The following is a 24,170-nucleotide window of genomic DNA, read 5'->3' on the forward strand; positions in this document are numbered from 1 at the left end:
GCGCCGCCGGCCTCAACCGCACCGACGCTCGCTTGAGCGCGGCCGCCCATGACGCAGCAGCGGGAGCTCCTCGCAGCCGCCGTTGCAACCACCTCTCCACCGGTGCCCTACGAGCCTCCGCCACGCCATCCCCTCGCCGCTCCCCGCGCCACGGGCGAGCACCACCCCGCCCGAAGGACGCGGTCGTCCGCCCGGACCGGCCCCGTGAGGCCCGGATCGAGCCCGCCAGGGCGCGGCCTCCTCCAGACGCGAGCCGACCGCCCCCTCCGCTGCCGGTCAGCACAGGCATGCTACGCCGGCCCGGAAACCACCTCGCCTCGCCGCGCCCGCCGCCAGGCCGCCGCCGCGCCGCGCCAGCTGCCAGGTCGCCGCCTCTCCGCGCGCAGAGGAGACACCGGGGCGCGCCCACCACTCCCTTCCGCCTTCGGCAGCAGGGCGCCGCCACCACCGCCGGTGCCGGCGGCGGCGGCGGCCAGGGGAGGTGGCTGTGAGGGGGGTGGTTGGCCTAGGGTTTGGGCTCTCCGGAGTCGCCCCCGCGCGAGAGCGACCCAGGAGAGAGATGTGGTGTTGGCTTCGCTCTCAAAACCCTGACTCACTGGAGAGAAACGCCCATGTTGGTCAACTTCCTCTCTGTGTCTCCCTCAGTTCATTCCATGTTTCTCCGCCGTGCTTCACGTGAAAAAACTGAGAAGGCTCCCGGCCTTTCTCTTATCACAGTCAAAAAGTTTGTCACATGGCCACGAAAGGAGATACGAAAGTAATCTCACACACGTAAGTCACCTGGCATTCAACATCCCAACGGACAAATTAACTAAAGCATGAAATGTAACATACCATATACCATTGGCATGAACTACGTACAAGGCGAGTCGATCCGTAGCACTAGAACTTCTCTTGTGAGCAGCCTAGTACGTAGTACTACTAGTGCCCGATTGGCATGAACTACCTGCATTGCTTCCTTGGCTTATAAGAAGCTAGGTTTCTCGTCTAGCAACACAAAGGTAAACAATCAACAATGTCCCTTGCAAAGCTTTCCCTAATGGTGGTGGTGCTCCTGCTGGCCAACCTCCTGATGGTGGTGGTGTCTAGCGTGGATACCTCTGATCCGTCCGCGTAAGCTAGCGTCCAATTTTCCGCGTCGGACAAGTGATTTCCCCATGCATTGTTTTGAACAGCGTCGCTAATAATCTCACCAACTCCCTCTGTTCTTCTTTCATGCTGGTAGCAGCGACGTGGACTGGATCTCGCACGGCGTCCTCCCTGAAGAAACCAGCGGCGAGCCGCCACGATGGATCTGGCCCCACCTGTATGGCCGCGGCTCCGACGAGGTTTACCTCGCCGTGCGAGGAGACAGCCTGCGCATCGCCGGGTACACCGACCAGGGAGTCTGGCACGCCTTCCGCGGCGCGGGCGACCTCCACCTCGTCCCTCCGGCAGTGCCCCCCAAGAGGCTGAGCTTCGACGACGACTACACGAGCCTCCTCGGCGGCCACGAGCGCCTCAAGGACCTCCGCATCAGCAAGGAGTCGGCCTTGGACGCCATCACCGAGCTCGCGCGGCCCAGGGCGGCGAACCGGACGGCGGACGACGTGGCCGTGAGGCGCGCGGTGGCGACGCTCAACGTCGCGATGGTCGAGACGCAGCGGTTCAGGTCGATCCGGGACAGCGTGATCGCGACGTGGGAGAAGGGCGGGACGACCCTGAGCGACCGCCAGGTGGAGCTCGTCGCCGACGGCAACTGGAAGACCATGTCCTGCGCGCTGCTCATCTCGGAGCAGAACGGGGGTGCCTGGCTGAGCGAGGAGGCGGTGCGCCTGCGGTCCATTGGCATGTTCAGCAAGGAGGACGTCCTGAGAGCAGGACCGGTCCTGGGATTTCACGGGCCTGGGGCGAAATCAGAATCTAGTGCCCCTTAATACAAACACTATAATAAATATTAAATGTTATGGAAATATTGCCGTCAATAATTAGTACATATTATGTTAAGAAAATCTTCTAACATATATAGATTATATATATGCAAAATCACTAACGATGACGTATCAATATCACTCTTATGGTCACTAGTGGACTTGGCATTGCATAGTGTCGTCGCGGTGATTAGTGAAAGTGAGACCTCCTCTTCGAAACTTCTAATGTTCGATGATCTGTAACATTTTGGAAAGAAAAGAACCGTCAAAGGACGACGCGTACAACACACAATAGTTAGTAAATTCGACACCTATACATAGCCACAACCTTCTCTGAGAAGTTATCCAAACTTAAATTACAAACTTTTTTTATTACAGAAGACTTTTTTGATTGAGGTGTGATTGTGTATTGTTTGCCTTGTATCATGGGCCATGGCTTATCGCTAAAGCAAAATGTTGGTTATTTCGATTTTAAAGCAGTTTAGAGCAGTTAGCTTTTTCTATTTTGCACCAAAAGTATCAACGGTAGATTTTTTCTTTTAAATTACCAAACATCGCTGGATGGAATACACGTACTGTGTGTGCACATGGTCTAGCCCACCAGTACCGCCCCACTTAATCCTCTTGTATATTATCTCGTATAGTAGTATAAAAGAGAAAAAGGCCAAAATCAGAAAAGATGGGCCAAGTTACAGCCCACTTAGAGAGCACCCGAGATCGCTCGGTACTTCGTCTTCCTGGATAGGTGAATCGGTACAGAGAAAAAAGCTCCTAAATCCTCTAGTGGCGGCACCAGATGAAGTCCTTCCTTAATGCATGTGATACCTGAATGGGGCCCCTTGGATCTCGGGGGCCTGGGGCGGCCGCCCTGCCTGCCCCCCCTCAGGGCCGGCCCTGCCTGAGAGAGATCGATCTGATCATGTGGCCAAAGGACTGCAGCGAGGTCATCACTTTGGCCTTTGGGTAGTAGGTATTTCATGTGATTATTATGGGTGTGGCCTAACCGCCTAAGGACTGCAGTGTGAGCCGATCACTGTTCGTTAGCACGCCATTCTGTTTTCTTTCGAGAATCTTTCATAGGGTTTGTTGTTCAGGACTCCAGATAATTGTAGTTTCAGCCTTCCAGGAAGATCCGTCTTGTAACTGAAACCTGACCCTTCAAGCTTTATAAAAGCTGGCACTAAAGGGAAATGCAGATATTTTTTACGAGTACAAACTTGATCATCCTTGTTTTCCAGAAAAATTCAAATAATTTTTTGACTATTTTAAATTATTATAACTTTTTTAGTCTATGGGGGTGCGTTGCACCCAAGAGCCAAAAGCCTTTATGCAGATTGGCTCTCGGGTGCCACACACCCCTATAGTTGGAAAAATAAAAAGATAAATTTTAAAAAGTTTAAAAAAATTTAAACTTTTTTGGAAATCAAAGATGATCAGGTATTGTACTTGAAACAAAATATTTTCCTAGGAAATTACTTTTATTGTATCCTGGGTAAAAAAAAGAAACTTGAAATGCCCCATGACCAGATACTATTCACTATATATTTGTAATAATTTTGTCTTTTTTGCCTTGGAGACCATGGGAATAATTTCGTTTCCAAACATATTTTTTACGAGTACAAACTTGATCATCCTTGTTTTCCAGGAAAATTCAAATAATTTTTTGACTATTTTAAATTATTATAATTTTTTTAGTCTATGGGGGTGCGTTGCACCCAAGAGCCAAAAGCCTTTAGTCTCGGTTTTGCAACCGGGACTAAAGGCCCCTCCCTTTAGTCCCGGTTGTAAAACAAACCGGGACTATAGATCCCGCCACGTGGGCAGCTGTCGTGCGTCGAGGCAAATGACATTTAGTCCCGGTTTGTAACACCAACCGGGACTAAAGGCTATTTCGTTATTTTTTTATCTATTTTTATTTTTCTAATTATTTTTCGCTCCCTCTTTTTTCTATTTTTTCAGAATTTCTAGTATTTCAGTTATTTGACAAGTTTAGTCTCTAACTACACTTAATCTCTAGTCACATTACTTACTCGTGGTCAAACTTCGCGCTCGGTCACCCATCCTCCCACTACTCGAGCAATAGCACGCTTAACTTCCAAGTTTCTTTCCCGTCCGGCTTCCAAGTGCTTCGCGCGCATGTTGTGATACTAGTATCATATCAATCATATTAACATCTTGGTCGATGTCACACTTATTTATTGTTCGAATTCCAAATAATTATTTTAATAAACAAAACTAATGACGTAGTAACATGTTGTGATAATTGTATTATAATTTTAATTTTTTTAATATTAATTTTTTTAACTTGTATTATAATTGTTTTTAATTTTAATTTTTTTTGGCCAAACTTGAAAATTTGAAAATCTAAAAATTGGGTAACTTTATTGTTAAGTAATAGTAATCTTTATGCATGATGCAACTATTAATTTAAAAAAATTAAAAATATAAAATCCTAAATTCTAGCAAAAACTAAAATCTTCCTGCTTTCATATTTTTATTTGCAATTTTGAGAATCTAAAAATTGGCTAACTGGGTAAACCCGGGTGAATCCAGATGTAACTTTTTCCCACGATCATTTTGATATATTATACGCTTTTTTCTAACGTCGTATGCAAAAATTAATGCCATTTTACCATTTTCCTAAACTTTTTATGCAAAAAAATTTGAAATTAAAATTTGTCAATTTTTCCTAATAGTAGGTTGGTAATACGAACCGGGACTAAAGGGTAGACCTTTAGTCCCGATTGGTAAAACGAACCGGGACTAAAAGTTTTTTGCCCGTAGGCAGCCTGCCACCACCCTTTTAGTCCCGAATCGTAGTACCAACTGGGACCAATAACCTCCATTAGTCTCGGTTCGTTTTTAAACCGGGACTACAGCTCCCAGGGACCAAAGACCTGTTTTGTACTAGTGTGGACAATGCAGTTCTTTTCTCTAAAAGGTTTGGATGATACATGGCACAGATGACCAGTCGTTGACCGGAAGGACATGTATGGTAGCTTTCGTATGCGCAGAAGGTTGATCGTGCTTTCTAAACAGAATTTGGTTTGTTTCGAAAAAAAAGAAAAAAACAGAATTTGGTTTTTTGTTTCGTGCTGCTGATAACTGATATGTGAGCACATAAATTTGTTAAAGAACTTAATATACATAAGGGCATATATAATGGTAATATCTTAGCCGTATGCTTCCATAGACCCCCTGGCCGAAACATTGTCTTGCTCCTAAACACAATGACGGCTGTGATTAAATCCCGATTAGGGCTAGGATGGTAATTGCAGCCTCTTTTGGGTAGTTCCAACCCAGTCACAACAAATTGTATAGACCCGCTCGGCCCATTTGTACGCGCGAGGAGAAAGGGAAGGAGAGAGGGTACACACCCACACGTGTGGCCGCACCCCACAAGTGGACACACCTAAAACCCTAGCTCCCTCCGCTCGATCCCTCCCTCTCCCCCCACTCATTTCACTTTCTTGAAGAAAGAGGCGCATATCCGGTGATTGCCAACTCGAAGGCGGCGACGGATGCGGGTTTGGGGGAGGGGGCAGGAGCGGAGCTCGGCGTTGCGGTTGCGGTGGTGGCGGATGCGAATCAGGAGGTGGTGGCACCCGTGGCTGACCTAAAAGATACAGAGCTTGCAGAGAGGAAGAAATGGTACGCAGAGATCGAAGCCTTGTACGAAGAAGCTGCGTACTTTGAACCATGTGAGGTTAATTATTTCCCCTCCTTCTGCCGTTGCTACTATAGGTGCTTCGCCTTTGTATTATTTGGTAGGTACTTGGAGCGTATGCTGTCGGATTCAGTCTGTTCTTGCTTGTAGGTTGTAGATCTAATGTTTAAGTGGACAAGATTTGCTCATGCTAGATCTGTCACTCATTAGCTATTTATTGCACATACCTTGGCTAATGATGGTGGAGAAATAAGATTTGTAAAACCTGGTTGGGCACTCCCCTGTTGTTGGATTTTAAGAGCATCTCCAGTCTCGTCCCCTAAACTGTCCCCCAAACGGCGCCGGATTGAGCGTTTGGAGGACGTGTTTCGTTCATGTCGCGTTTGGGGGACGTCGCTCCCCAGCCGCGTCCCCCAAACGCGCCCCAAACATTTAAATACTCTTTTTTTTGTTATTTTGCATTTTTATTTCAATAAAGAGAAGAAATATTCCACGATCTTCTCCCAGCCGATGTGGAGGTACATCTTGTCGCGCCCGTCGTAGATCACGTCGACGATCCACCGGTAGCAGCCGTAGTCATCCCCCCGCAGATGCAGCGAGCGCGGGCGGTCGTCGCCGGTGACGAAGTCGGCGAAGGTGTCCGGCAGCCTCTGGATATCGTGTGGGTCGCCCTTGAGGACGACGATGAACTCGAACAGCACGGGGCCCTCCTCGTCCTGCATGTCCGACGATGAGGACGACGACGGCGTCGCAGGCGCCGGCGAGCGTGCAGCTCTTCCGCCATGTCGTCGACTCTTGAGATGGTGGCGGCTAGGGTTGGGGAGAGAGGCGTTAGGGTTTGTGTGTGAGAGGGACGATGAGAGGCGGCCCTTTTTATAGGCCGGAGGGAGGCGGGGGAGCAGCGGCCGGCACGCAGAGCTAGGCGCGACGAGACGCTTTGTTGCGCCTCGCGGGAACTGCACCGTCGCTGCGCACCAATAACTTCCGTCGCAAGGTAGGCGACGGTTAGGTTAAAATTCAATGTGCCGCTGACGCGTCGGTCCCTCCACTCTCTGCCTCGCTTTTCGGTGTGTCCGGCGTCCCCGGAGCGTCCCCTGTGTAGCGGGGACGGGCTCGGGGGCGCCGAACACCGTATCGGGCGCGCCGGACAAAAATCGGGTTTGGGAAACGCGGCTGGAAACATTTTTTTTATCCGGCGCGCTTCAAATATCTTTGGGAGACGATTTAGGGGAGACGACTGGAGATGCTCTAAGGCCGCTGATATGCGGTATCGTTCAAACAGTGGTTTACGCGCATTCTTCTAGGTTAGTATGTGTATTTGGGATATGGGACTGCCTTTCTATCACTGATCGGTTCATGCAATTGGATTTGACTATCCAACCACCTATGCATTGCTTTCATTTTCCCAGCTAGGTCATCCATCCTGGTGAGAAGTTCGGCACTAGACGCCCTAAGCCATACATTCTCGCTTATTATTACTTGGCACCTAGCTGATTGTCTTGAAATCTCCACCATCTTGAAGGCATGAGGTAACAACCCTGACGCATAATTTTTGCCTTTGGCATCTTTGGTAAATACACGAGCATAAAGGTAACCAGGTTCAATATCTCTAAACTCAAGGCCTAGATCAAGTCTAATGTTCATCTTACATGTTAATTTGACCTACAATATTGCGCAGTATAATTTGAGTTTGAATTGGTACTAGCATTCAACTTTAATATATGCATCATTTGTACGAAGATAGTGAAGAGCATATTATATTTGACTCAGCCACTTCATCAACAATATATTGTGTTTATTGTGTGCGTGGCTTGTATAGTCCAACTCGCATAATTGGACGGACATTCTCTCTATGTAAACATCCAAAAAAGAATATCAGTTAAAATCCTGATCTAGTAAACCCCCTAATTTCCTATTGACCAAGCATATGTAAACAATTATAGATGATACTCTCACCCTATATTCCTCGCCCTGACAAAACTCATTGATCCAGAAGTATGGCGGGCATCTGACTGATTAGCGCGGTTTGTAGCATTACTTTGAGCTTTTTTTTTTTCTGGGTGGACTCCAAACTTCAGTACTCACACGGCGCTGCCTGGTTTTGTTGGTGATTTTTTCTAGCGAACTATTTGCAATATTCTCCTTAATAGACAATTCTTGTTTGAAATGCTCCTTCTTCACTTTCTAGCAGACCTCATCACCAAATATTTACACAAATTATCAATATTGAAATATTTTTGTAATTTGAGGCACACGGTTTGTAACTACAGCTGATTCTGATCAACTTTTCTCCGATCGTAAACTTGAAGGATGACTTAATCCATTGAATTTCATGTAGATTTCAAACATATCATTACTCCATGTTATTGATCTCATCTTAGTAGGACCCCTCACACTACATGTATCAAGGATGCATAGATGAAGCGCGGGGTAGGATTAAACTGCACATTTCAAGTCACATACAAAGAAGTTATATAGCATATGCTCCCTATATTTTGAAACGGACCTTACACACATTTTAAATTTCAAAAAAATTAAAACAAAAAATTCGCACGTACATCTTCACATATGCTACGCGCTCACAAAATAGTTTCATAAAAAATGAACTTATCATGTGACGTGTGTAAAAAAGACAAATTCAGTGCAAAAAATAATGTTTTTCACAAGATAAACTTTCTTATTTTTACATAGACCACAAAAAATATTGGTTTTTCGTGAAACTTAACGAAAGCACATATATTATGTAGATGTACATGTAGAATTTTTTGTCCAAATTTTTCGATATTTCGAAATATAATTTTTTGATAGAGGGAGCATATGCACCCGGGAGCCAAATTGAATTTCCGTCAAATATGTAGCTCAGTTCACACCATGTTATAACATGTAGCTTTATTTGCACTATATTATTAGTATGTAGCTCAGTATGCACTAAAATTTAGTTTGCAGTATATATGAAGGACGATTAGCTTAGTTTGCACTAAAATATAGTTATAAGCATGCATCAAAGATGTAGCCCACTTTGTACCATGTACCTTTACCGCCATAATCACCACCATCCAAAGTTTCAAATTATCGTTCCTCATTACGACAACTTTCATCCTCATTTTTGTTGTCATCCTCAGATGCACTGGTTTTTCATGAGAGGATGACCTTGTAAGGAACCTTTGCGCAAAATTCTTTTCCGCAAGTTTTGCATTGCTCGCTTCTATGCGCTTCAATCTTCATTGTTCATATCCTGCTTGTACTGAAACTTGTTGCTACTGCGAAGAAGTCTTTGTTTTCCCTCGACATGCCATCTATTCACAAAACAAATTAACATATAAGGGTAAGTAATTTGGTTTTGACCAACATGTCCAAAACATAGATAGATAGAGTATACACAAGGCGGGATGGTGGGATCACATTAGAGTACATGTGGGGGACATATCTTTACTGGCCTCGGTGACGTCGATTAAGTAGAGCACCAACGAATTGCAGGATTTGAGTCATCGGGGCATCGACGCGGAGGGGAGGGAGTTATGAGTACGACGGATGTGGATGGGAGTGATTTTTATCTGTCGTTGACCGACATCGACGATGAAATTGGTGTGTGGCTACAATGTCGGGGGTTTAGTGTGTAAGAGGGGGAGGGGAAATGCTAGAAAGGGTAGGGGAAGATATTTGTATCTATGTGCGAGTAGTGGTCAAATTTCAGGAGGAGCCATTCCAAATCTGAGTCGGATGAGCGAAAACCGATGTGGGACCCATGTACAAATGCTTCACCGCACATATAGGCGCCACAAATAACACCATTTTGGGGATATACAAAGTGATGTATCAAGGTGCCGTCAAGAATGACCATCAATCTCAGTTTTTTTTGCAGGTACGATTGCCTTGTTCCGTCCATAAAAAGTTTGGGTATAGCCAGATGCTCTTGTTGTGCCGCCGAGACCCATTGTAATTGATGTAGTAGATACCACACCGCACCACCTCATGGTCCTTCGAGATAGCCATCTTCCGATTCAGAAGATATAGATCTACGCAGGGATGGAGTTGCTGCATAGGCGCGGGGTCAGCTGACCCCAATGAAATAGAGCGGGTATGGGCATATGACCCATCATGAAGGAAGGAACTTACTGGCCGCAGCCACACGTTATTGAACATAAAATCTAAGCATTTTTATTAGATAAAGATGTCCATTTTTCTACGTACGCAACTCACACCATGTCGAAATAGCCACACATTCTCCCCGTATGTTGATCTCACGTCTAACAGGAGGTGCGTTAAAATATACAACCTAACCATTTCTATCAGTTCGACTTTTTAAAAACTTAGCTACTCATCATTCATCAACTAAATAGTGTATGGGCAAGAAAGCGCGAGCGAAATAGTAGGTCCTTGTGGATGTATTCTTTATCCCCCCCCCCCCACACACACACATTTTACAACTAACCCCCACTTAGCCACTTGTGTATCTCACATCACACACTCTCTCGACAGTTAGAACTTAAAAGCATGATTTTTTTTTAGATAAAAGGCCAAAGGCTCGACGTTAAATTAATAACACCCTTAGCGGTGAAACGGATACAAGATGCTGAACCCAGCTTACAAGGATGCATTGCACAGACACACACAAAACTAGGGCCTCACAAGGTAACAGCCACAGCAAACGAGAACTATGATATGTTGCAAACGTATCTATAATTTTAGATGCTCCATATTTGTTTTACACCAATTGCTATATGTTTTTGTTTACACTTCATGGCACTTTTATGTATTTGCCGGCACTAACCTATTGACAAGATGCCACAGTGCTAGTGTTTTCTGCTGTTTTGTATTTCAGAAAAGTGATGCGTGAGTAGTTCAGCCCTGGACTATTGGTCCATAGCAGTAGCTAGCTGGTTGTCTTCTCCACATTTTATCTTCATGTATCGATCTTGTGAGCTGCTCTACATGATCAATATCATCTTTATGTAATCTTATATGTTTGGTTTGCTGGGATCCGATGAATATTGTATACTATGTTGAGATTGATTATATATTCATGTCATATGTCATTTGTGATATTGCATGCTCTCCGTTGCTAGTAGAAACTCTGGCCAAGTGGACACTTGTGACTCCAAGATGGGAGTTTTATGCTCGATAGCAGGTTCGTGTCTCTAGTTTTCTGGGAGAGTAACTTTATAACTTCTAAGATTGTAGATGTGATGTTGCTACTAGGGAGAAAACAACAATGTTTTATCCAAAGATAATTTTATTGTTTACTTTACACACATTGCTTAATGCGATAGTCTGTTGCTTGCAACTTTATACTGAAAGGGGTGCGGACGCTAACCTGAAGGTGGATTATTAGTCATAGACGCAGTTGGATTACGGTCTATGTATTATGTTGTAATGCCCATATCAAATCTCATAGTAATCATTTTGTCATGTATTGGTCGATATTCTATCAATTGCCCAGCTGTAATTTGTTCACCCAACATGCTATTTCTTTATGGAGAGACACCTCTAGTGAACTCTGGATCCCGGTCCTATTTCCTTTACTGATAAATTCAACTTTAATCCTGTTTTGTTTACTTTCTGCAAACATCTTCTTCCATTCGATACTTCTAATTCTTTGTGTTCAGCAAACCGGTGAGATTGACAATCTCACTGTAAGTTGGGGCAAAGTATTTTGGTTGTGTTGTGTGTAGGTTCCACGTTGTTGCTGACGCCGGTAGTGCACCCTGCCACTAGTCAGCCAGCAACACCTTCAGAAGTCACGCCTTTCTCGTACTGGTCGATTAAACCTTGGTTTCATACTGAGGGAAAACTTGCTACTGTGCTCATCACACCTTTCTCTTGGGGTTTCCCAACCGCTTCCACAACAACGCTCGGCAATATTATCTGACGCCATCACCGAAGCGCCATTAATATCCCATACTACAATTTGCAGATGACACACTACAGATAATGCCAGCTGATGTAGACCAAATATGCTATCTGAAGACCCTGCTACAAGATTTCAGTATATCCGCTGGTCTCAAAATCAATTACCACAAATCCTCTCTGGTACCTATCAATACCTCTACACAGAAATGTCAGGAGCCTGTAGCTAGCTTTGGTTGCAAAGTAGAAGCACTACCTTTTACATACCTTGGTTTACCAATGGGCACCACTAGGCCGAAAGTAGATGATCTCACTCCTATGATATGAAAAATTGATAAGAGACTTTCAGGTCTGGCAAACCTTATGTCATACAGTGCAAGACTGGTGGCAATCAAATCAATTATTGCTGCTATGCCAAACCATGTCATGGGTGCAATGAAACTCCATGACACACATATTGATCATGTGGAAAAAGCAAGCAGGAATTTTCTATGGCATGGAAAAGATATACATAAAAGTGGATCTTGTCCTGTTAAATGGGAAAAAGTTTGTCTACCCAAGAAAGCTGGATGACTTGGTGCGCTAGACCTCAAGCAACAAAACAAAGTCCTATTGATTAGAAATCTATATAAGTTCTATAACTGTCAAAACATTCCTCGGGTACAACTTATATGGAGAGCTTATTATGATTCTGGGGCACTGCCGGATCAAACCATCAAGAAAGGATCCCATTGGTGGCGTAGCTGTACTGCACTATTGGATGAATTCAAACAACTAACTGTAGTTACCCCAGGCAATGGACAAAGTATTCCTCTCTGGTCAGATAAATGGAATGACTCATCTCTACATATCAAATTCCCTTAGCTATTTTCTTTTGCAAAGAACAAAAAAACACACTTCAGCAGGCAGTACATCAGATGCAGCAGGATAAGTACAAAATGTTCCATACCCCACTGTCTATTATTGCATATGAGCAATGTACCAGACTGCAAAATTCATTTAATTCTCTTATTACCTCAATGGAAAAGTCAGCAATGGAGAAGGATAAATGAATCTTGCCCAAATACTCGACAAAGAAGGTATATCTTGCCATCACTAATCCAGGCACAGCACCTACACCATTCATGTGGATTTGGAAATCTGCTTGCTTGCCAAAACATAAATTCTTCTTTTGGCTGCTGATACAAGACATGCTAAATACTAAAGATCTTATGAAGCGCAAGAACTTCTTTATTGAATCTTCAAACTGCATACTTTGTGATGACAATGCAGAAGAATCTATAACACACTTATTCTTTGAGTGTGACTTCAGCAGAAATTTTTGGTGGATGCTAGGAATTGAATGGAACACTGATCTTCAAATTATGGAAATGCTCACTGAAGCAAATGATAGATCCAACAATATTTTTTTCAAAGAGTCCATGATGGTGGGGTGTTGGAGTATTTGGAATCAGAGAAACAGGATCATTTTCGAAAATGACCAGAGGGACATTGAGACATGTTTTGCATTTTTTAAATTATCCATATCTCAAGTAAGGCATAGGGTTAAACCCAGCCTTAAAGAAGGCATGCAGGACTGGATAGATCACTTGTAATTTTCCCTCTTTATTTTTTCTTTGGACTGTGCAGACCTTTGTAAATATGTTTCCTCTTATTTATAAAAAATAAAAACGGCGCAGTGGGGGCCTTCGTCCCCACTGTCTTTGCGTCAAAAAAGACCGAATCATCTATGTAGTAAAAAAAAGATCATTTCAGAAAGGACAAAACTTTATTGAACACAAATTTTAGACCTTTTTATTGGATGAAAATGTTCCTTTTACAACGCACACACGACTTGGAAATTAATACGTAGGAGTACGTATTAACGTGGTGGTGATGATCATACGTACTGTATGAGAATGTTCCTTTTACAATGCACGCAGCCACACACATGACACATCTATGCAAGCACGAGCTTGGTAGGCTGCTCGATGACTGACTGATCAGGCGCAGGTGAAGCCTTTGGGCACCTTGCAGCCGCAGTAGTTGAGCAGCAGGGTGAGGTCGACGTCGATGTCGAGGTTGATGCCGAGGACGTTGGCGTTGATGGCGAGGCAGACGCAGGCGGCGGCGTCCAGATCGACGAGGCCGGAGATGAGGGAGCAGCAGGGCTGCTTGGGTGGCTGCGGCCCCAGCACCACGTGGATCAGCCCGTCCAGCACGTCCGCGCACACCGCCAGCTTCACGGCGTTCACCGGGCACTTTCCCGCCGGAGACGGGCACGGGTGGCCGTTGCACGCCTCCGCCGGCCCCGCGCCCAGGCACAGCAGGACCACGACGGCCGCCGCTACGGCGATGCTGCTCGTCGTCTTGGATGCCGCCATCGCTCGATCTAGCTACCTCGCTAGCTCTAGTGTACGTGCGTGAGTAGCTGTAGTGTTAGCTTTGCTTTGGCTGTGTCAGGGTGGGTACGTATATGGATGAGATTTAGAGGGTATTTATAGGGGACTGATGTTCATACATGGGCATGCGATTTGTCTTTTCTGTTGGGTTGGGGCATGCGCGCAATCAATGATTTGCATGCTGAAGTGACATGTTTGTACGATCGAACTGCAAAAAAATGATACGGTGTGCGAAAAAAAGGAGCCAATTCATGCAAATTGGGTATATTCAAATGGGCCGGCCGTCACGTGAAGACCCATAGCGAAGTATGCACTTCATAGAAAATCCTGGTATATATACAGTCAGACTAGCTATAGTTGCGTGCAAAACAATTTCTGGGAGCAAAACATACAAGCACCCGTGAACCTTCCGCCGGCCAATCAATGTCAAAATCAGATGACATCTAATACTAATAGCACAAACACGTCGATCCAATTCGCATCAAACTACGACACGCCTTCTAAATCTTATTTTGACAATGCAATCGAGGTGCTACCAAAGGGTTCAGGTGACAATTGCGGCGTCGTGTTCCATGACCACTACTTGTCCTTCACGGAAGAATATTATGAGCCGACTGATTTCCTTTCGGCGTAATGAGCGCGCGGGCATTTTTTGGAAAAAATTAGTTGGCTAATTTTATCTTCCCTGCAACTGGACTTTTAATTAAACCTGTTGTTGCTTCAGAAAAACGTTTTTTTAAACATGCAATTGCGTTTATTTATTTTTGGTTTATGAGATTGACTTATTTTTACAATTGGCTAATAAATTTTGAAAAATCAGTTGAACACATTATCTGCATATACTAGGGCTTATTCATGCAAACGAGAAGAACACTACTTAGTTATACAACTTTTTGCCTGGGTGACATATAACCGGCAAATCAGGCATATATATCTGGTATAATAGGAGATACAAATAATTTTCGAATTACAAGAATGACACAGAAATTCAATTCGGCTCCCGGGTGCGTATGCTCCCTCTACCAAAAAATTATATTTCGAAGTATTGAAAAATTTGGACAAAAAGTTCTACATGTACATCTCTATAATATATGTGCGTTCGTCACGTTTCACGAAAAAACAATATTTTTGAGGTCTATGTAAAAAAAAGTTTATCTTGTGAAAAGTATTATTTTTAGCACCGAATTTTGTCTTTTTACACACATCACATGATAAGTCGATTTTTCATGAAACGACTTTGTGAGCACGTAGCACGTGAAGATATACGTGCAAACTTTTTGTTTCAATTTTTTAAATTTGAAATATCTGTAAGATGCATTTCAAAATATTGGGAGCATATGCTCCCATGTTCCAAAACACCACTCCCTGACCTGAATAACACAGGTACAATGTCACTCTTCATCAAATATCTGGTATTGCAACATGGTGATTCCAGCCAGTTGTTGCAATCAAACAACGAGAGAGTAGGAGGAGGGTGTGTCCCCACTACAAGAAAACAAGCATGTAAAGGTGCTAGCCATGGGACGCTTTTATTTTTCTCGCGACATCCGCATTAGAGACGTATGTTGGGACATTTTGTTGATACGTAGAACTAATCGTCACTACTTATGTATGCATTTGACTATTAACAATTGTTTCATATTTTTTACTTTCAAATTTTGTATGGTTGTTGGCCAAAATTGTGCTCTGCCTTGCTTGGTAACAACATGGACAGTAGAGCTTGACTGAAGACAAGCAGCTGCACATGGCTGGAGTAGTTGCCACATGACAGGAGTTTGCACTATTGTATTTGTGCCATGGCTGCTGTTTGTATGAGAACAAATGCAAGTATTGGTTGCGAATGAATTGCATACTAGTATACTACTTGCAGACATAACTCTATTTCATCTAATTACAACCAATTTTCTTGCTCTCATTTTTTCCTCGAGAATACACCCTTGAACAGTTCTGCAGATCATGGTTTAAGAGGATGGCCAGTCAACACATATGAACCATGAGCTTTATGTGCCACTGAGACTACAACGGTTCTGCAGATTATCCAATGTCAGTCTTGTTACCCAACTTTTGTTCATCCAAATAGAACCGATTTTATTGCTCCGGTGGTCCAAACAGATGGCCAGTCAACAGATCTGAATGTGAGCTTGATGTGCCATGTTTTCTGCAGATGTACTAATGTACCCAACGTCAGACTTGTGATATTTTTGTCTGGCTATCTTCAGTACAAGCCATGGGATCCCGGGTATTCGCTCGATTATTGTCTTGCATTTTCAGTGTGAAATTAGGGATCAGTATGTCTCTCTTTTGTCTATCTTAAATTCTTAACTAATTAACTTATGTCATTTTTCGGTGTAAAGAAAAGTTGTACATACCAGTATTTATCTCCTTTTTCATCTTTATTAAGTTTGTAACTAATTTCTGTTTACAGCACAAGAGAAAAAAAAAACTAGCATCCCTAAAGAAAGCACATGCAGACCGAAAGCTCCCATACTTGTCCTTGGGTCAAACAAATTGGTCACCCATCATGTATCATCCAAAGCCGTGTGCATCATATTGATGCAGAGGCTGGGCGCTGCCCCTTTTCGAAAAAAATGTATCATCCACACTCTTTTACCTGACCTAAATATGACATATCTAATCTTCCATTTGTGTGATTCGAAACTTACAGCCCGCCACTCCAAGTATGAGTCCTCAGCGAAAAAAACACTAACTGAGAGTCATGAAATGAACATGAATGTCCAAAAATCTCGAGAAAGCAGCCTCCAGTACAGTGTTGCAACAAAAGAATTCAGCATGTAATACACTGTGTATTACTATCAGCTACAACCCTTTAACGGAAGGGCCACCACGCTAGTTCGTGGTTCAGCAGATCAGTTGATGTCGATACTATACGACTAAACTGAAACAGCAAGACACAAATTATAAACTGGAGAATCACCTTACTGGACATACTTTTGGGAAGAAAACAGATAGATTCAACAGTTGATATTCTAATCATCCGGGGAGCACTGAACTACTACAAACTCTATCAGAGATACTCAAAAGAAAACACTGAAGTGCAAGCTGACGAACAATGATCGGCTCATATTCTAACCATCTGGAGTACTGAACTAAAGGATACTTCCAAGAAACCAGAACTGCTAAGGAGCTGGGATCGGCTCAATGGCCACATGCATAAGAATCAGAGGACTTTTCGCAAAAAAAAAGCATAAGAATCAGAGGGAGTCCCTTTTCAGAGTGATGGGCTCGCTGCAGTCGCTAGGCCAGGCGATGACGCCCAGCTGCTTAAGGACATCCTCCTTGGTGAAGAAGCCCATGGAGCGCAGCTGCATCGCCTCCTTGCTCCGCCAGGCGCCGCCGTTCTGCTCGGAGATGAGCACCGCGCAGGACATGGTCTTCCAGATGTCGGCGGGCTCCCCGTGGCGCCCGCCCATGATCAGGGAGATGACCCTCGATCTGTCGTCCATCGTCCTTGCCGTGTCCCGCGCGAGCTGGAACAAGTCGTCCAGGAGCGACTCCTTGCCCACGCGGCGGCGGAGGTCCTTGAGGCGCTTCTGGCCGCTGACCACGCTGGCGTAGTAGCCGTCGTCGTCCTTGTCGTCGTCGGGGCTCATCGGCGTCAGGCCGTGGTGCTCGTCGGCCGCCCAGGCGTGCCAGGCTCCGTCGTGGGTGGCGAACCGGGGGACGTGAAGGTTGTCGCCATGAAGCGCGACGGTGATCTTGTCGGAGCCGCGCCCTTCCAGGTGAAGGTGGCCAATGCGCTCCGGCTCCGGTGCGTCGCTGGTACTGCAAGGAATGAAAACAGAGAGAGATAACGAGATCAACAACGAACTAAATTACTGTTTTCAATACGAAAAGATGGATGCTAGATTACTCGGCTGGATCAGAAGGATGCACGCTGGACACCACCACCATTGGGAGGCTGGCCAGTAGGAGCACCACTACCATCAACGAAAGCTTCTGAAGAGACATTGTTGATTCTTTAAGTTTGTGTTGCTAGACGACTACTCTACTTCTTATAAATATGAAGTCCAGGGAAGCAGCAGTGTAGGTAGTTCATGCCATCTGAATGCTACATTTCAGTACCGACGATGTGACGATGAACGGAAGTGGGCACTACCAGTAGTACTAGGCTGCTCACGAGACAAGTTCCGGTGCTGCGGACCGTACGTCCTTGTAGTTCATGCCAACCGTATGCAATATTTCACGCTTATGTCAATTTTGATTCACCTGCTTTTTCTCTTATTTCAAGCCGATCTTTCCGTCCTTGTAGTTTATGACTTTTTGTCTCAGACTGCTTTCCCATCTCCTTCCCGGACCATGTGACAAACTTTTGACTGTCAAGATAGTACTGATGGACGACCCTTCTCAGAACTTCTTCACGGGAAGCACGGTGGACAAAGATAGAATGGAACTTTGGATTTTGGCTCCCGGGGTAAACTGAGATTTAGCTTAGAGCTTAGTAGAATTTCTAACCGGGCCAGCCCAGTAAAATAGGTAAAGCTTACCGTGAGGTTGGATCCCTCAACCTCCAGCATATGTGTCAACTACACAAGCCACCAGGATGCATATGCTAGTTGCTACATAGTTGATCAAAACTTATTAAATTATATGATGCCGCGTCTTTTTCTATTTTTTCCATGTTTTTTTTGCTTTTTTTTTTTTGTTTCTTTTGACTTGTGCATAACTAACTGCTTAAGTTGGATATGCACAAGGTTTATGACCGTGTTGAGTGAATTTTCCTTATAATGATAAGAAGGTTAGACTTTGATGAAATATAGATCTCTTTGATGATGGCGTGTGTAAATTTTGTCGGTTGATGGCTTCGTTAATTTAAAGTTGGGCTCACTTCGAGCCTTCCGTCTAAATTTTGTCCATTATCGAGTGAGATTCAATTCAGTACCGACGATGTGACGATGAACAGAAGTGGGCACGACCAGTGGTACTAGGCTGCTCACGACACGGGTGCTACGGACCGTCCTTGTAGTTCATGCCAATCGTATGCAATATTACACGCTTATGTCAATTTGATTCACCTGTTTTTGACTTTTTTTCTCATCTTCCAAGTCGATCTTCTGTCCGTTTGAATGTCCACAGCCGGATGACTTTGTTTCAGACTGCTTTCCCATCTCCTTTTGCGGGTCATGTGACAAATTTTTGACTCTCAAGATATTGATGGACGACCCTTCTCAGAGCTTCTCCGCGTGAAACACGGAGGAGAAAGATAGAAAGTTTTGGCTCCTGGGCTTTAGTTGGTGCGGAGTTTTCAAATGTCGTAGATGATGATTAGGAAATTAGAAAAATGTAGAAACATGCAATATGTGCTTCTACATATCTACAAAAAACTAAAAATAATGTTACATTTCAAGCCACGGGAAAATTATTGTGGCTCTACAAGGAAATAAACAGTCTAGTTTGCTCCCACATTTGTTTTCTGAAGTTCAGAGTACTACCTTTCAGGGTAAAAACCTAAAATCTGGCTTTAACTGGTTGTGCCTGACAATGACCTTGTTGGAGGCATGCATTGTTTTGAGAGCGGGGACTATCTTCAGGGTGAAAACCTAAGATCTTTGATCGGACGACGACGGTGTTAGAGCATTATTCCCTTCTTAGAGACGTCGCTTTTGGATAGTCTGTATTTCAGGTGTTGTCTTGGTGGTGGATGTATTGCTATTGTTAGGCCCGAGATACTGTAGCGGGACTTTTGTTTCTTAGTTTTCTTTTTTTGGCTGTGTGCATCTGTAGTACCATTAGGATGGTGCGTTGTTGCAGAGGCTGGATGTAATTGATATATTTTGATATTAATATATTCCCTTTATCTAAAAATTTCATATATTGTGAGGAATTTATTAGTATACAACTCACACGGTGAATACTAAAGGACAAAGCGGTCCTATACAAATATGTGAGCCTCAATCAAAATGTAGAAGCAAAAACCATGTTCACTAAGGATTACTACTTCTTGGAACATATATATGGAGTGAATTAATATCAAGTTATCTGATGAAAATAGCATATCTTTTGCTTTATTAGGCTAAGTCATGGAGATGTAGTCAAGAAACATCAGAGCAGAGATAAGTGCGGGTCTGTAATGTACGGATCTCAAGTTCTCAACAGGCGTCGCCTCTGGCAACGGCCATCAACCCCAGCACCGCCATCACGGCGGTCAAGCCCCTCGACGGCCCAGGATCCTGGGTGCGTATACAACGCTCGCGGAGAGATCTCCAGGAGGTCTCCTCGAAGGGTTGGATTTCCGCCTCCGAGCAAGGAAAATCGCGAACAAAGCGGCCACAAGCAAGATGAACTCTCCTGCGCTGATGCAAAAGGAGATGAATCGGGGGCGATTCTGCCCAGAAATAGACAGCCTGAGACAATGGGCGATGTCGATCTTGTGCAAGGATCGCAAGAAATCGGAGTTGACAAAGGTAAGTCCGGATCCCCTTCTGTGTTTACCTCGAATAGTTGAAACTCAAATAAAAGAGGATACTGTCTCGATGGATTGCATTAGTGGAGATGGAAAAATTACAAGGATAGAGAAGAAAATCACGATGGAAAATACTTGCTCGTCCATGAACAATTCAAGCGATGGCAGAGTATCAAAACTCATTATTTATAAAGGTGGTTGAAGTAACAGAAAAAGTATTTGCAAATCAGCCAATGATTCTAAACCTGGTAAAACTGATATGAAATATCTTAAAAAAGGAAGAGTATTGGTTCAAATCAAAAGTATTTATCTCTCGCCTGGCCCAACATTATGATGGTCGATTGCTGTCCAAAAACATGCAAATCAATGGAATATATATCTCTGAGCAAGGCAATTGACACTGGTCAAAAATCTGTTAGACAATACACTCACAAGCCACAGAGAGAGCAGATGGACAAGAGGACTGAGATTGCTTCGGGGAAGAAGAAGATGGGTGAAAAGGCCGCGAGCAGTGCTGGTGATAACCAGACTCCTGAGGCAAGGCCCATGACTCCACGCACTGGAGCACATCAGCTGGCTGCTGCTAGTGCAGTGGCAACAGAGAAGAAGCTTATGGCCTCTGCCATTGCTGCTGACAGGGGAAGGAAGAAGCCTGATATGAAAATCAGTGTGGCAAATGCCCCTGAAGATGAAGATGTGCTTGTAGTGGATTTTCAGGAGGCAAAGAAGAAGATCAAGACACCATGGATTGTGGTTGGCGTTACAATACCATGCGGATTTTTAACACCGCTGGTTTGTTTGCGCGGATGAGACAGGTATGGCAGTTACAGGGGGGTATGACAGAGAAGGGGATTGGAGAGAAGAAGTTCTTGATCGTGCTGGATAAAGAGGGGGACTATAAGCACATTTTGAAGGGAGGACCTTGGATGTATAACAATGAAGCTTTTCTTGTGGCGAAGTATGATGGTGTCTCTGCAGCTGTTGATGTGCCAATCAATATTATGCCCATATGGGTGAGAGTGTTGGATCTGCCCTTTTCTATGATGACAAAAGAATGGGGAGAGAAGATTGGAATAAAGTTCCTGGGAAAGGTGAGGGAAGTAGGAAAAGATAACCACGGTCATGTCTGGGCCACGTTTCTCAGAATCAGGATTGAACACAATGTTGAGATGCCAATCAGGAGGTGGATCCCAATTTCTGGCAAGGAAGAATGCAAGCCAAAGAGGTATGAGGTCAAATATGAAGGAGCTCCTCATTTCTATTTCTTTTGTGGTCTGTTTGGGCATCAAGAGAGAGCTTGCATGCTGCCAGAGGAAGAGAAGATCATCAAGTATTGTGAAGAACAGCGGGCCTCTCCATTTAGGATGTCTGAAAATCATAGCTACTATGTACCTGCTGATGACAAAAAAAATAAAAAGAAGCCTGCACTTCTCTTCGGCTAGCTCTGGATGGAAGCTTACGCCTGAGACTAACGCCAAGGGGTAAATCATCAACGCAAGACATCATGAAGAGGAAGGAACCAAGGCCGTGCCGTAGCTAGTGCAAGATGTTTTAGCTGAAGCTGTCAACAACCTCCAGGTTGTGGATGGGCCTGCTGTAGGGATCACTGATGACCAAGTGACAAAGGCAACGGTTGAGACCACCAAGAGGGTACGCTGGGCCAGGAAGGCAAAACAGCCAAAGCTGGGACCGATGAAGATGTCGTCCATCCTAGATTGTCTGAGAGAGGATGGGAGCTTGTGTGCAGAATTGAAGGGAGATGCTGAGAAGACTGCTGCTATTTTTCTGAAGAAGAAGACCCAAGTGCTTGGCAAGCGCCAGGTGTCGGAAGATACAAGCACAACTGATGGTGGGCAAAGCTTTATTATCAGGTTGGGATCTGATAACAAGTGCAACAAGGTGACTGAGGAAAGAAGCCAAGAGGTGGAACAACAGGACGGAGGAACTGAGGAGGAAAACTCGGAGGCAACCAGCCATGGAGCTGCTAGTCAACTGACATGCGCTAATGACAGCGCCTGTCCGAAGCAATGAGAGCCCTGGCTTGGAACCCCCGGGGGTGGGCGACTCCCGGACGGTTCAGGATCTTGAACGCCTAGTGCACACTCATAAGCCTCAGCTCGTGTTCTTGTCGGAAACAAAGAAGCGCACTGACGTGGTTGAAAGCCTGCGCTGGAGATTGGGCCTCAAACATGTAGTGACTTTCTATGAAGAAGGGAAGGGGAGAGGTCTAGCCCTCTTCTAGCATGAGAATATAGAAGTAGAGCTGAAGGGAATTAATAATAGAATCATTGATGTAATCGTGACCGATTTGAAAAGTGAAATAAAGTGGAGGTGCACTTTTGTGTATGGAGAACCTAAAACACACATGAGGCATCTAACGTGGGACATGGTAAAAAAAATTAAAACCTATGTTAAACCTTCCTTGGCTTATGATAGGTGACTTTAATAAGGCCATGTGGCAATGTGAACATCTTTCAAAAAAGAAGAGAAATGAAAAACAAATGCTTGATTTTAGAGAAGTTCTCTCTCACTGTGACTTACATGATTTAGGATTTAAAGGAACACCTTGGACGTTTGATAATAAACAAAAAGGTGTAAATAATGTTAAAGTGAGATTGGATAGGGCTGTAGCGACGCATAGTTGGATTGATCTGTACCCAAATTGTAATGTTACTCATCTTACTTCTTCCCGGTCAGATCATTGTCCAATCCTCCTGGACCTTTGCAAAGAGGAGATAATGAATGCTGATGCTAAACCTAGAAGATATGAAGCTGTATGGGAATCTGAAGCATCTCTGGTGGAAGAAGTTATAACGGCGTGGGAAAATCACTCCAAGCCGAAAGACCTGGGTGCTGTTGCATCAAATCTCTCTGGTGTAATGGATTGCTTGCAGGCTTGGGGAAAGAAGACGGTTGGGTCGGTAAATGGCAGAATTGGGAAGTTAAGAAAGAAGCTGAAGAATATTAATATGAGAAATAAAACTGAGGAAGAAGAGAAAAAGAGAGAAATTGAAAGAGAACTCGATAAATTGCTGGAGCAGGAAGAAGTGTACTGGAGACAGAGATCAAGGATTAGTTGGCTAAAAGAAGGGGATCGTAACACGAAGTTCTTTCACATGAAAGCTACTTGGAGAGCAAAAAAGAACATTATCGAAAAGCTTCAGAAATCTGATGGGTCTAATACAGATGACAAAACACAAATGAAGGAGATGACGACAATTTTTTTGTGGAGCTTTACAAAGCAGACCAAAATGTGAATCCGGAGATCATTTTGGATGATGTTGAACCCCAGATTTCAGAGGACATTAATGAGAGATTATGTGCTGCCTTCACTGGTGATGAGATTGCAAATGCGTTATTCCAAATTGGACCCTTGAAAGCCCCTGGCAAAGACGGGTTTCCAGCGAGGTTTTTTTAAAGGGTAAATTGGTTTTATGCCACTCTCTATTCCACAGATTGCACATATGCCATTACAAAAATTTGACTTGAGGATATGCCACTCTAACTATCCAATACCTTCATCCATGCCACTTTGTACACCTCAAAGGATAACTGTTCAAGAATTATATGTATTTCAGTGTATACGGTAGTATTTACCATAATAGCCCTGGTTTCAAAAGGAAGGTAGCACTTTCAGGTCTGGGCACCCGAAAAATTCAAAAAATTCAAATTTTGGAAAAAATTCAAACTTCTCAGAAAAATCTGGAAAAATTTCAGAAAATCAAAACCATTAAAACGAGTCTATTGTTCCATTTTGAGCAATTTCTGGGCAGATTTGCATTGTTAAACAAACATTTTCTGTTTGAAATTTGTCAAATTTTGGCCGAAAAAAATCTTCTCAGAAAAATCTGAAAAAATTACAGAAAATCATAAACATCAATAGGATTGTACTGTTATAATTCGAGTCATTTCTGGGCAGATATGGTCCAGCAAACTGAGGTGCG

The 24,170-nt window shown here is 44.0% G+C and overlaps 2 protein-coding genes across 2 annotated transcripts; both read right to left on the reverse strand.

Moving 5' to 3' along the window:
- Window positions 1-13,406: 13,406 nt before the first annotated feature.
- Window positions 13,407-13,787, reverse strand: LOC124684168 (lipid transfer protein EARLI 1-like). The gene has a single exon (XM_047218551.1). The coding sequence runs from the start codon at window positions 13,785-13,787 to the stop codon at window positions 13,407-13,409; it is 381 nt and encodes a 126-aa protein (XP_047074507.1).
- Window positions 13,788-16,788: 3,001 nt separating this feature from the next.
- LOC124684169 lies at window positions 16,789-17,942 on the reverse strand. Its single transcript, XM_047218552.1, has 2 exons — window positions 17,677-17,942; window positions 16,789-17,588 (listed from the first exon to the last, which is right to left on the reverse strand). Exons 1-2 carry the CDS (start codon window positions 17,772-17,774, stop codon window positions 17,018-17,020), a joined length of 669 nt encoding a protein of 222 aa, XP_047074508.1. The 5' UTR covers window positions 17,775-17,942; the 3' UTR covers window positions 16,789-17,017.
- Between the last annotated feature and the right edge of the window lie 6,228 nt (window positions 17,943-24,170).

The sequence above is a fragment of the Lolium rigidum genome, chromosome 1 (assembly GCF_022539505.1).
Source record: "Lolium rigidum isolate FL_2022 chromosome 1, APGP_CSIRO_Lrig_0.1, whole genome shotgun sequence".
Classification (NCBI taxonomy): domain Eukaryota; kingdom Viridiplantae; phylum Streptophyta; class Magnoliopsida; order Poales; family Poaceae; genus Lolium; species Lolium rigidum.